The sequence below is a fragment of the Aythya marila genome, assembly GCF_965140915.1.
Source record: "Aythya marila genome assembly, chromosome: 22".
In the NCBI taxonomy this organism is placed as follows: domain Eukaryota; kingdom Metazoa; phylum Chordata; class Aves; order Anseriformes; family Anatidae; genus Aythya; species Aythya marila.
In genome coordinates this window covers 3,907,037-3,918,641 of record NC_139063.1, presented here as the reverse complement: position 1 = coordinate 3,918,641, position 11,605 = coordinate 3,907,037, and the positions used below count along the sequence as shown (strand labels likewise).

The 11,605-nt window shown below is 56.4% G+C and overlaps 1 protein-coding gene across 3 annotated transcripts; it reads left to right on the top strand.

Moving 5' to 3' along the window:
- The first annotated feature begins 2,767 nt into the window (after positions 1-2,767).
- KDF1 (keratinocyte differentiation factor 1) lies at positions 2,768-11,142 on the top strand. 3 transcript variants are annotated; one of them, XR_014318948.1, is made up of 6 exons: positions 2,768-2,791; positions 3,963-4,127; positions 6,029-7,142; positions 8,058-8,132; positions 8,800-9,809; positions 9,910-11,142. XR_014318948.1 is itself a non-coding variant. In XM_082777507.1 (5 exons), exons 3-5 carry the CDS (start codon positions 6,047-6,049, stop codon positions 8,880-8,882), a joined length of 1,254 nt encoding a protein of 417 aa, XP_082633633.1. In that variant the 5' UTR covers positions 2,768-2,791; positions 3,963-4,127; positions 6,029-6,046; the 3' UTR covers positions 8,883-11,141. The 3 variants fall into 3 exon arrangements, 2 of the variants coding, with proteins under 2 accessions (XP_082633633.1, XP_082633634.1); XM_082777507.1 differs by having other exon boundaries at positions 8,800-11,141; XM_082777508.1 differs by lacking the exon at positions 2,768-2,791 and adding an exon at positions 2,936-3,074 and having other exon boundaries at positions 8,800-11,141.
- The last annotated feature ends 463 nt before the right edge of the window (positions 11,143-11,605 follow it).

The following is an 11,605-nucleotide window of genomic DNA, read 5'->3' as shown; positions in this document are numbered from 1 at the left end:
TTGTTGGTGTCGCCATGGGAAGGGGAAGGGGTGCGGAGCGCTGCGGGGCGGTGCGGAGCGGATATACAGCCCGGGGGCGGCGCCCGCACGGAGCGGTTCGGCCCCGGTTGGGGGCGGCACCGGGATGGGGATGGGGAAGGGGTGATATGGGGTGGGGATATGGGGTGGGGATGGGGATATGGGAGGGGGATGAGGATATGGGAGGGGGATTGGGAAGGAATGGGGTGGGGTAGGGTTGGGGGGAGGATGGGATTAGGATGGAGATGGGGACGGGATTGGGGTGATATGGGGATGGGGTAGGGATGGGGATGGAGATATGGGATGGGGTGGGGATGGGATTGGGATGGGGTAGGAATGGGGATGGGGATGGGGTGGGGATGGAATGGGGAGGGCATAGGGGATGGGGATGGGAATGGGGATGGGACGTGATGGCACGGCATGGAGGAGGCAGTGGGGGCGGCCCTGGTGCGGTACCAGCATGGTGGGGGCAGCACCGGGACGCTGGGAAAGGCTGGGCTGGGGTTAATGGGAAAAGCTGGGGGGGCTCCTGGGGGTTACTGGGAAGGGCTGGCTGGGATGCTGGGGGTTACTGGGAAGGGTTGGGGGCAGCCTGGGCTGGGCCAGGCTCCAGGGTTCAGGTCTGCAGCCCCCCAAGAAGCATAAAAAGCCCCTGGAGCTGCCTGGGGATAGTGGTGGTGGTTGGGAGCGAGCAGGGGGACAGCCCCCACATCAACAAAATCACACAGATGGGAAGGTCCAAGTAAAGGTCCAAGAGGTAAAAAACAGAAAATCCTTTGTTGGTTTTTGCTCTGCTTGGGTGAAACCCCCAAGGCTCCTGGCTCTGCCATGCAGCCACTTCCCCAGTTCCCCCAAGTGAAACCTCAGAGGGACCTCTGGAGACAGTGGGACCATCAGGCACCTGCTCATAAAATAATCACTTGGGTGTTTGGTCTTTTTTTTTTTTTTCTTCACTATCTAGAGGCTCATATAAACAAATAATGGAATAAAATAAAATAAAATAAAATGTCCCTGAGCCTCTGTTTCCTGGGGTGAATTATTCCCCAGTCCCAGCTCCCCTCTGGATGCTGGGGCCCCACAATAGGCAGCGGCTCATTAACACTCGTGCAGTCCCAATCTCTCTGCAGGATTTCTCCCTGGTGTCCCAGTTACCAGGGCACTGGGGGACTGGTGGAGGGCAGGTGCTGCAGTGCTGCCATCTCACATCTCACCTGCGGATTAAGGGGAAGAACCTGGACTTGGGGTTTTGGGACTAAGCACCAGGACCCTGCTCATCCCCGTGGTGCTGGGGAAGGGGGGCACTGATGGGGGGCTGGGGCCAGGGGCTGTGTTCGAGGCACCAGGCGGAGGAGCCGAGGCACTGCCAAGCAGCGCATCGAGCTGTACAGAAATGAAACCCCAGCCAGGGAAACAGCCCTGTCTGGAATTAAGCACGGTGTTCCTGTGCCAGGGGCTTAAATAAATAAACACGGTCTTCATGCCCTTTAGAGAAGGAATGAGCTTCTTGGCACTCTCGCCGTCCTTTGAATTGATTTTTCTCCATCCTTCCCTCAGAGCCCGCCTGGTGCATCTCAGCCGAGCTCTGCCTGCAGCGTTTCTGCTCTCCTCTTCCTCTCTGGGGAAGGATTTGACCCCAGGAACGGGAGTCGCCAGCACTTCAGCCACCGAGCAGCAGCAAAGGACAAGCTGGCACCCGGGCAGTGCCCCATGTCCCCATGCCACCCCCATACCGAGGCGGTTTTGAGCAGAAAGGACCCTCCTGCTGGGAAAAGCAGGACAGACAATGCTGTTTGCTGAGCATACGGGGTGAAATCACCCCTGTGGAGGGTGCAGGTCCATGGGGCAGGGGCTGAGGGCCTGATGTGGGTCCAGGCCCTTCACCAGCTTCGTAACCCTTCTCTGGACACGTTGCAGGGCCTCGATGTCCTTCTGGTAGTGAGGGGGAGGAGGAATGGCTTTAAACTCAAAGAGGGCAGATTTAGGTTAGATGTTAGGAGGAAATTCTTCCCTCAGAGGGCGGTGAGGCCCTGGCACGGGCTGCCCAGAGGGGCTGTGGATGCCCCGGCCCTGGGGGTGTGCAGGACCAGGTTGGAGGGGGCAGCCTGGCCCAGTGGGTGGCGTCCTTATGTAGGGCAGGGGTTGGAACTGGATGGCCTTTGGGGTCTCTGGGCGGCCTTTGGGGTTCCTGGGCAGGCTTTGGGGTTTCTGGGTGGGCTTTGGGGTCTGTGGGAGGACTTTGCGGTCTCTGAGCTTTGGGGTCTCTGAGTGGCCTTTGGGGTTCCTGGGCAGGCTTTGGGGATCCTGGGTGGATTTTGGGGTCCCTGGGTGGGCTTTGGGGTCTCTGGGTGGGCTTTGGGGTCCCTGGGTGGACTTTGGGGTTCGTGGGTGGGCTTTGGGGTTCCTGGGCGGCCTTTGGGGTCTCTGGGTGGGCTTTGGGGCCCCTTCCAACCCAAACTCTGTGACTCTGTGACCTCGGTGGCCATCGGGCTACCCCCCCCCAGGCATATCCCTGCCCCCCTTGTCCTGGCGGACAAGAAGAGGACCCAAACACTCCGACTGCACCCAGGGATCGTGCGGGAGAGGGATCCCGGGTGGGGGGATCCCTGGGACCCCACAGGGCAGACACTGTGTGTGTGTGAGGGGGGGGGGGGGCGGCTGAGGGGCAGCTTCGCGAGCGGCTCCTTTGTGACCCTCGCGGCGCCCCGTCGGGCCGGGTCACGTGGGCGCACCTGGCCCAGGTGAGGCGGGGCCGGCGCCGCTCCCAGGCTCGCAGGTAACCGGGGCCGGGCCGGGCCCCGCCGCTGCCCCCGGCCCCCCCCGGTCTCGGCACCCCCCGGGAGCCGCTCCCCAGCTCCGCCCTGCCCCGGGGTCCGTCCCGTGCCCTCCTCCCCCTGAGGCTGAGCCCCCTCTACACCCCCTCCCGGGCACGGCTCGGTCCCGTTCGGCCCCGCCGGGCCCGGGGCTGGCGGCTGGGAGCTGCCCGCGGCCCTCACGGGGCTTTGTGAGGGGCTGGGGGGCGGTGGGGGCGGCCCTGGGGGGCTCCGGTCTCACTCCCGGTGGGTCCCGGGGGGCTCCGGTTTATCCCTGGTCCTGCCCCTGGGGTCTCCATCCCTGCCCCGTTGGGCCCCGGTCCTGCCCCGGGGGTCTCCGGTCTCCCCCCGGTGGGCCCCGGGGGTCTCCATTCCGTCCCTGTTCTCCCCCCGGTCCATCCCCGTTGGGCCCCAGTCCTGCCCCGGGGGGTTCCTGGTCCATCTCTGGTCTCCCCCCGGGGGGCTCCGGCCTCTCCCGGTGGGCTCCAGGCTCTCCCCAGGGGTCTCCAGTTACCGGGACCGGCCAGGCTGTGCCCAGCCCCACAGAGCCTGCCGGCCACCCTCCGGGGGTTCTTTAACCTCAGCCCCGTGGGGAACCGGCCGGGCCCCGTGGGTGTCCCGGTGGGCAGAGGAGCGGCCCCTCGGGTGCCTTCTCTGGGAGCCCCACTCCGGCCCCATGTCCTGGAGCAGGGGAGGTGCTGGGGGGGGTGGAGGGGCCCGGTGCAAGGCGGTGCCTCCTTGGGTTTGGTCAGGGTTTGAGGGGGGAGGCTGGACGTGGGGAAGTGGCTGTGTTATTCCGAGCCAGGGTCTCCATCCAAAGGTTGAGCTGGTGCCCCGTGAGGCAGCTTTCACTGCTGATGGGGCTGGGGGAGCTACGTGGTGTTGCTGCTTCCACAGATCTCAGAAAAGCCATATCTATGCCTAAATCCTGAATTCAGTACCCATAGATCTCAGAGAAGTTCTATCTATGCCTAAATCCTGAATTTAGCTCTTCTGGCCCATTTTGCAATGCCTGCTTTGACTTCCCTGGTGCCTAAAAACAGGGACACTGTGGTTATTGGCAAACCAGCATGGCTTTATTGAGCGTCCTCACAACCTAATTTAGCTTTTTTTTTTTTTTTGAAACTTTCGAAGGAAATCCTGTCCTCTGAACAATGAAGATCTTAGACCCCGGCTAACTCTCAGACGCGCAAACCACTTGCGGCTCCCCCGGCGCTCCTCTGGTGCTGGAGCTCTTTGGAAAGCTCCTCCCGACTGGGATAGGTGCCTGCGAGAGAGCAGAGAGCTCCCGGCGATCCCGTGAGTATCAGCCTGGCGGTGGGTTTTAGCCCAGGAGCGTGGCTGTGGCTGTGCTGAGCTGCTGGCTGCGTGTTTCGGTGCCTGTGCCAGAGGAACCTGCCGAATTGATGGGTTGTGTTCTGGATGTGCTCACTGGGATGCTTTCAGACGGGTGTTCTGGTGGTCTTATTCTGCAGAGCTGAGATCGTTCCCTTCATCAAAGATGCCTTGAAACTTCAGGATGTTATATTTCCTTCCGTAAACGATGGCTGCTCTTCAGGGGCAGTGCATACGTTAGATCTGTTGACGAGACCGCCCTATTAAGAGAAAGATCCCAGAAAGTGTTTCTGTGATTAGATCAGCTCAGATATTTTTTGTTTGCTTTTAAATTTTGGACCTCATTACACAAATGGTGAAGCCAAGGAAAAAATAAAACTTCTGAAGTGAGAGCAATGAAAACTCCACTGGTGCAGAGTCTCTTGGACTTGGAGCTTGGAGCTTCTGGGGCTTTTAGGTTTAGCATATCACCCAGGAATGTGCGAAGGGAGCTCCTGGGACATGCACTACTTACGAATTCTTATAAACTGATGGAGCCAGCAGGTTCCTGGAAAGCAGCGGTGTGATATAACCGCCTGGGGAGTGTTCTCAGTCTGCATCTGCAGCTTGGTGGGGGCAGCGTTGCAGCCGCGGTGTCACGCTGCCTGCACAGCCCGCTCTGAGGTAGGACAGATTTACTTATTCATGCTTGAGGTGCCCCATAGAAAGTACAGAGCGGAGCAGCAGGCGCAGTCCAAAACCACTTACGCTACGTCTGGGCTCTCGCTGTTTATTAATTAGCCTAATTAGTATTGAAAAGGATCTCTTGGGGGTGAAAGCGGTGCTAGCCAAGAAGCTTAGGAACCGTGGACAATTTAGGGGCCCGGCACAGAATGGGATAAAAGCACCAGCAATAAAAATGGAGAGCGCCAGCCCTGACCTGACTTCCTTTGGCACTGCTGAGCTTTCTTCATCATGGGGAGATTTCGTGTGCCAGCCTCTGCCTGTGGGAGCTGTGCAGGGTGACAACAGGAGCCTGTGAAACTATTTTGCGTCCACACCTGGGCTAGCTGTGCTAGAATGGTGGCAAGGAGAAAAACAGCTCGCTCTAGGATTCCTGCGGCAGGGCTCTGTAAAGGTTTTGCTCCCGTGAGGCGTGATTTCAGATGGACTCACTGACGAGATCTGTGATCCAGATGCAGGCAGCAGTTTTCCTGGCGAAGCCTTTACCATAACACGGCCGTGAGTGGCAAAACTCAGCCTGTTAGTAACGCCATCATTGCCAAATCCTCCAAATTCGAATGGCATCAAATAACCTGGAGCCTGAATTGGCAGCTTGCACAATGATTGATTACCTGTCAGCTCCTCCTGGGCACGGTGTGTTTTGAAATGGGTAAGTGCTGTCAGAGCCCGGCGTAGTCCCAAAGAATGCAAGGCAAAGGGGAAGCTGGTTAAAAGGAGAGAAAAAGGAGAGAGTTTCCCTTCAGAGCCTGTCAGTCAGCTCCACCTACGGCTGTGCTGCTCGGTTATCTCCTGGAAGCAGCGCCTCTGGAGCCTGCCTTCTTCAGCTGCCTAAGGAAAACCTCTCCTGAAGGCTGCAGGGATTTTGATGCCTTCAAAGGGGCTCCTCTAAAAGATCTCCTTCCTGCACCTGCTGAAAGGAAGCAGGGAAGCTGTAGGAGTCGGGGAGCTCTGAAACACAGGGTGGCTGTCTTGTCTGTGTGACAGAGAAGAACTGAGTGAGCTCTGATGCAAAACATTTCTGTAAATAACTGAGATGCAGGATTTGAGCTCAGGCATCACAGAATTTGAAGGTTAGCTCGCTAAGGTGAGGCTGGGGGCAGCCAAACACGCTCTGTTTGACTTGAAGCCTTTTCGTTCTCCAGGTGCCTGAGCAGTGAGCCATGCTGGGCCGGAAAGCAGGACTCCCCCCCGACCTGAACAGCCACCGGCAGATGAACCAGCCCTACCAGGAGGCCGTGCCCCTGAGGACCAGAGCATCCAAGGAAGCCGATGTCAGCCTGGAGGTGTTCAGCGGCTCCACGCCTGAAATCAAGCAGGGCCGCACCAGAGCCCAGCAGATGCGGGACAGGAAAGGTCGCAAAGCCGACCTCAAGGACTCCAACGGGCGAGAGGCAGAAACGATTACCTTTATCTCTGGTTCAGCAGAGGCTCCCCCGAGCCAGAGCTTTTGCTGTTCCTCTCTGTCTCAGGCCTGGAACACGTACAAGGCCGTTTTGTGTTGTATAGTGACCTGTGGGGGCTGCTTTCAGGACTGCAGTGTCTGTATCCCCTACCCGGGGCCCGCTGAGACCTCCACTGATGATGGGAAGAACGGAGATTATAACGGGCGACTGCCCAACAGCCCTGCCAACGTCTCTCCCACCGAGAAGAACGGGAACCAGATCAAAAAGTCCCACATGGGCAGCAGCTTCAGTTACCCGGATGTCAAACTGAAGGGCATTCCTGTCTATCAGAACAGGAGCCCCAGCCACCAGCTGGAATCGGATTCGTACTTCAAGGAGCTGCTGCCAGAGAAGCCCTTCAGGAACAGCATAGAAAAGCCGCCGCTCCCTAGCAGCCACCGGAGTTCAGAGGAGTATTATTCCTTCCACGAGTCCGACCTGGACATCAGCGAGCTGAACGGCTCCATGTCCAGCAGGGAGATCGACGTCCTGATCTTCAAGAAGCTGACGGAGCTCTTCAGCGTCCACCAGATCGACGAGCTGGCCAAGTGCACGTCAGACACGGTCTTCTTGGAGAAGACCAACAAGATCTCGGACCTCATCAATAGCATAACTCAGGACTACAACCTGGACGAGCAGGATGCTGAGTGCAGGCTGGTCCGAGGCATCATACGCATCAGCACCCGAAAAAGCAGGGTCCGGCCCCACATTTCTGTCCCAGCCAGCCAGAGCCACGAGGAGAAGTCCAGCAGAGGCAACGCGCCGGACAGCGGCAACGAAACCATGCTGGAGTCCACGGTCATCAGCCAAGACGGTACGTGCAGGTCCCTTGGTCTCACAGCTTCGTTACAGCAGGACAATTTAATCTAAGCCGTGGGGATTTGGTAATGGTGTAGGGTTGAGAATTGGTGCCTGTCTTCAGGCTGGGCTTCTCTTCCCAGGTGGGTGAACGGAGATCTTTGAGACCTCTGCTTCTTGCCAGTCGTTGTGATGCAGCTTTCTTGGTGTAGTACCTGTCACTGCTAGGAAAGCTTGCACCGAGCAGTGCAGCGCTTATTCTGCTGCTTCTGCAATGATTCTGGCTTTCCTCCGAACCTCTCAGCTAGGCAGAAGGACTGTGAGTCAAACGTAACTGGTATGACCAGACAAGCTGGCTTATTGCAGAGGATGTCCAGCTACCGTGCTGTCTCTCTTCCCCGTGTTCCAGCAACGTTCCTGCTAATTCCCCTCTCAGACCGCTGTGACAGAGGGCTGCGTTGGAGCTGAGACTTCCTCTGCATGGGGGGGACAAGGACAAAGTAGTAAAGAGCCCTGCAAGGAGGAGGGGAGGGCTGTGGCCACAGAGTAAGTGCCTCGTGGCTATTCCAAGGATATTCTCCTTGTCTGGGGCAGCCTGAATTGCCTGACCTCTAGAACAGGAGAGCCTGTTGTAGAAAGACCTTGACAAGCTGAGTCCGGGAAGCCAGGAGACACCCAGAAGTAATGGAGGGAACGGGTTGGCTGTCGTGCTTCCTCGCTTAACAGTCAGTGCTGTTACTTCCTGGTGGTTGTGCGCTATAAAACTCAGATTACCGAGACAAAGGTGGAAGCAATCTGGGGAATAAGATGCTGCCTCTCCTGTTACCTGCGGGTGGTGCCCTCTGAAGGAGAGCCCCGGCGTTCCCTGACAGGTAACCTCGCTCCTGAGTCACCGTTTCCTGTCTCAGGCCCTCTTGGTTTTTCCTTCCAGACTTGGCCGTGCAAATATCGGAGGAAACGCCGGCGGACGTGATGGCCAGGAACATGAGGCGGCACAGCAGTGCAGGTAACGTGCCCGGCTGCAGAGGCCTCGCTGAGGGAGGGGGTCTGGCAGGAGTCAGGGGGGCTCCCTGAGCTGCTCCTGTTACGAGCACCTTCAGCTTGCACCGCCTGCAAAGGCTGAGCTGGCACCTGCCTCTTGGGTTACCGTAAGGTGTGTCATTTTGGGGAGTTTTGGGAGCGAAGGGGGCTCAGTAGGCTGGGGTCTGCCCGGGTTCTGGGTCCTCCTAGAGGGAAGGACACCCCCGTGTGGGGTGCTCTCTGTGCACAGCGCCCTGAGAGCTGCCAGGACCCTGACAAAGTCTGGGGCTGTACCTGGGGTGTGCCCAGTGGAGGTCACAGCTGGGTTATACGGGAACAAAGAACTGTGCAAAAGGGGAGCGGGGCAGGATGACTGGCTGTCCCCTCAGCCCTGATCCTCGCGGCGTGCAGGCTCCACTCCAAAGAGCCGCCCAGGGCTAAAAGACAAGTTTTCTCCTGCATAATAACAGATCTCTCCTCGGAGATGGCCACAATACAGGCAGGGTTGATCCCTGCCTGTGGGCTTTGTGTGGCTTTCTCCTCCCTCATGATACACAAAGCCTTTTGTGGCAGCTGCTTGCCTAACTGCCAGGCACTTGGCTGCTACAGTTGCCCTTGTCTAATGTCACCATCTCTTCTCTTTCCTCTCCAAGGCTCTCCAACAAGCAGAGATTCCTCTTTCCAAGACACAGAGACTGACTCATCTGGAGCACCTCTGCTTCAGGTGTATTGTTAAGGAAAAGGACCCAAGCAGCAGGCAGGCATTGCGAGGCTTTGCTGCCATCAGCTTTCTCCTCTTTCAATATGGGGCATGCTATGTCACTTTTTCCCCCCCCCCAGTCTACCCTTATCCTTTTGTTGAAGCCAAACTACTTCTGCTGTCTGAGTTTCACTGGATTTTTATTTTTTTTGGACAATGTAGAACATCAAGGAAGTGAACTGTGGAGCTGATGAACTTGGGAGGTGGAATGTGTGCCCAGGGAGGAGATGGACAAGGAAGTATTGGATAACTTGTGCCTCTGTGATTTTATTTCCTATCTTCACGTTTAGCTTCAACAAGCCCAGTGGCCCAGGTCTTTCCCTGCTTTGAGAATTTGCTGTACAGTTTTTGCTTTCTGGTGTTAAGCTTAAGTTAACCTGGGGAGGGAATAATCAGATGGTGTCTCTGTGATTGTGATGGTGCTGAGGTGAAAGCCAAGCATCTGCCCTCTAGGGACCCAGATCTCTGTGCCAAGGGGCTGGGTTGGTGGTCCCAGGAGCGTTAAGTCCTCTGTCCGTGGTGTTGCAGTGGCCAGATAACGCCTTCTTCCTCCTGACACCTTCCTGGTGACACCTCAGCGGTGTCATCTCCTGCTGCCTTGTAAGGAGAAGGTTCAGGTAACGTGGTTCGTTTAACCTTTGGCCTCTTGGCGTGTCTCCCAAGATAGTCAGTGCCAACTGGAGGGTGGCGAGATGCCTGGACTGCTACCCTGCTCGTCTCCCAGTTGCTGCCAATCTGATGTGAACAACCAGCACCAGGTATTCTAGTTGCACGTGGTGACCTGTGGCTTGCACGCCAGTCAGCTCTTCTCACTCAACTGCCAAGCCCTCTGCATTTCCCCATCGGGCTTGGTGTCATTTGGTGCTGACTGCTGGGGCGAGCCTTGAACTTGGGTTATGGCAGGTGAGTGAGAGAATCAGTTCATTTGAAGGTTTTTGTGATTAAGAATTGGGCTATTGGACTGTTCTGCCAGAAACTCCCTTAAAAGTGGCTCATTTTGAAGGAAAGCCTCCCTTGGAGAGCATCTCCAAAGGGTCTGCGAGGAGCTGCTTGGTCCTGCCTTCCCCTGGGGGCACTCGGAGCCTTCTCCTTCCCTTTGCTCTTCTTTAAGAGCCAGTAACGAGCACAAGATGCGGAATTGCCAACCTGAGGGCACGAAGCCAGGCGACCTTGAGGGCTGCGGCACGAGGAAGCGCTATCTTTCTGCTGCTGCCACTTGGTTATCGTAAAGTAAACATGAGAAGCCATGGGACTTGGCTATATGTTCGGGTGGCCTTGGACGTGACTAGAAAATGCTTAGTTGAATTTACCGGCAATGGAATAAACACACCCGCTGTTTTTTTGGGGAGGGGAAACCAAAATAGGTCCCGTGCTTTGGTGTGGACCATGTTTTTGTGCCTTAATTGAACTGAAATGCGCCTTAATTGAACTGAAATGTGCCTTGAGTTCGTAGCCTGTGATTACTCTTCAAAAGGTTGGGTACGGGTGTTGGTGGGGGGAGAAGATTATGTTCCTTACGTAAGCAGTCAAGCTTATTTAACTGGCCAAAGCCCTTTGAAATGTACAGTTTAAGTCCCTGTTAGAGCCTGTTTTTGTAAACTGCTTGCGTTTCGGAGCATGCTTTCATAAATCATGGACGTTTCTGAGACCACACCTTGAGACACTGACTGGAGAGATTTTGACAATAAAGGGGAGAGACTGAGACTTTGGTTTGGCTTCCCCTCCCTGCTTTGTTTTTAAAGCTGGCCATTTGTGAAAAACCCTCTTCATGCAAGAAGAGACGCGAGGCCAGGACAGCCCGGGACTCCCAGATGAGCTGTGTTTCGTGACCTTCCTCGAATGCTGCGTGTACCGACGGACCCGCTGGGCTTCCTGCTTCCAAACGGAGCTGTACATACATAATTTGGACAAGTTTACTTAGACCTGTGCACCGAGGCGTCGGCATGGGTCACACTGACACACAGCTCTGCGGCGGAGCTTTGGAGACGAGGGGGTGAGAACGGACGTGCAAAGAGCCACCGATGCCTACTACAGACGCAGTGGCCCATTTTTTTTGTTTAGTCTGTGTACCACGAGTGAATGTGTATGGATCTAACTTGCAAAACACACACAAACCAAAAAAAAAAAAAAAAAAACCCTCAGGTGGAACACTGTCAATCCCCTGGTCCCTGAAGCTGGTGCACCTGTGGTGTCTAGCGGGATTCTTTTGCAGTCCTCACCCTTAAAATCTGATTCAGTCTTTTTTTTTTTTTTTTTTTTTTATAAAGCAGAAGGTGTGCTCTTTACCCGGGCTCTGTCTCTTACGTTCTGTTCATGTTGCACTGGTGCTGGGGGAGCAGGGGCCAGGAGGGCGGTTGGTGCAGGGGGAGGTCTCTGCCCTCCCAGCAGCACGAACACGGAGGTGATTTTGTCCAGCTGGGAGCCCTTGTGTGCACAGGGGGATTATTTCCTGGACTGAATGCAGAGCAGGTGTGTAAGACATGGGAAAGCCAGATGCAAATAAGGGATGCTCTGGGGAAGTGCCTGTTTGCATGTAGGGAAACCAATGGGCGATGTTCAGAAAGCTGAGCCTGGGGGGAGAATTTCCAACTTGTTCCCCGGGGGCATAGAAACCTCCTGCTAGAAGGTGCTGTGACTGCTGGCTCTGTCCCACTTCTGGTCAACGACTGCAGTTCAACCCGACCTCCCCCCGTCAGCAG

What these genes read in the sequence shown, in the direction of transcription:
- KDF1 (XM_082777507.1), top strand. Translation starts at nt 6,047, where the DNA reads ATGCTGGGCCGGAAAGCAGGACTCCCCCCCGACCTGAACAGCCACCGG. An exon ending in CACGGTCATCAGCCAAGACG is followed by an intron (nt 7,143 to 8,057) that starts GTACGTGCAGGT and finishes TTTTCCTTCCAG; the next exon opens with ACTTGGCCGTGCAAATATCG. An exon ending in GAGGCGGCACAGCAGTGCAG is followed by an intron (nt 8,133 to 8,799) that starts GTAACGTGCCCG and finishes TTCCTCTCCAAG; the next exon opens with GCTCTCCAACAAGCAGAGAT.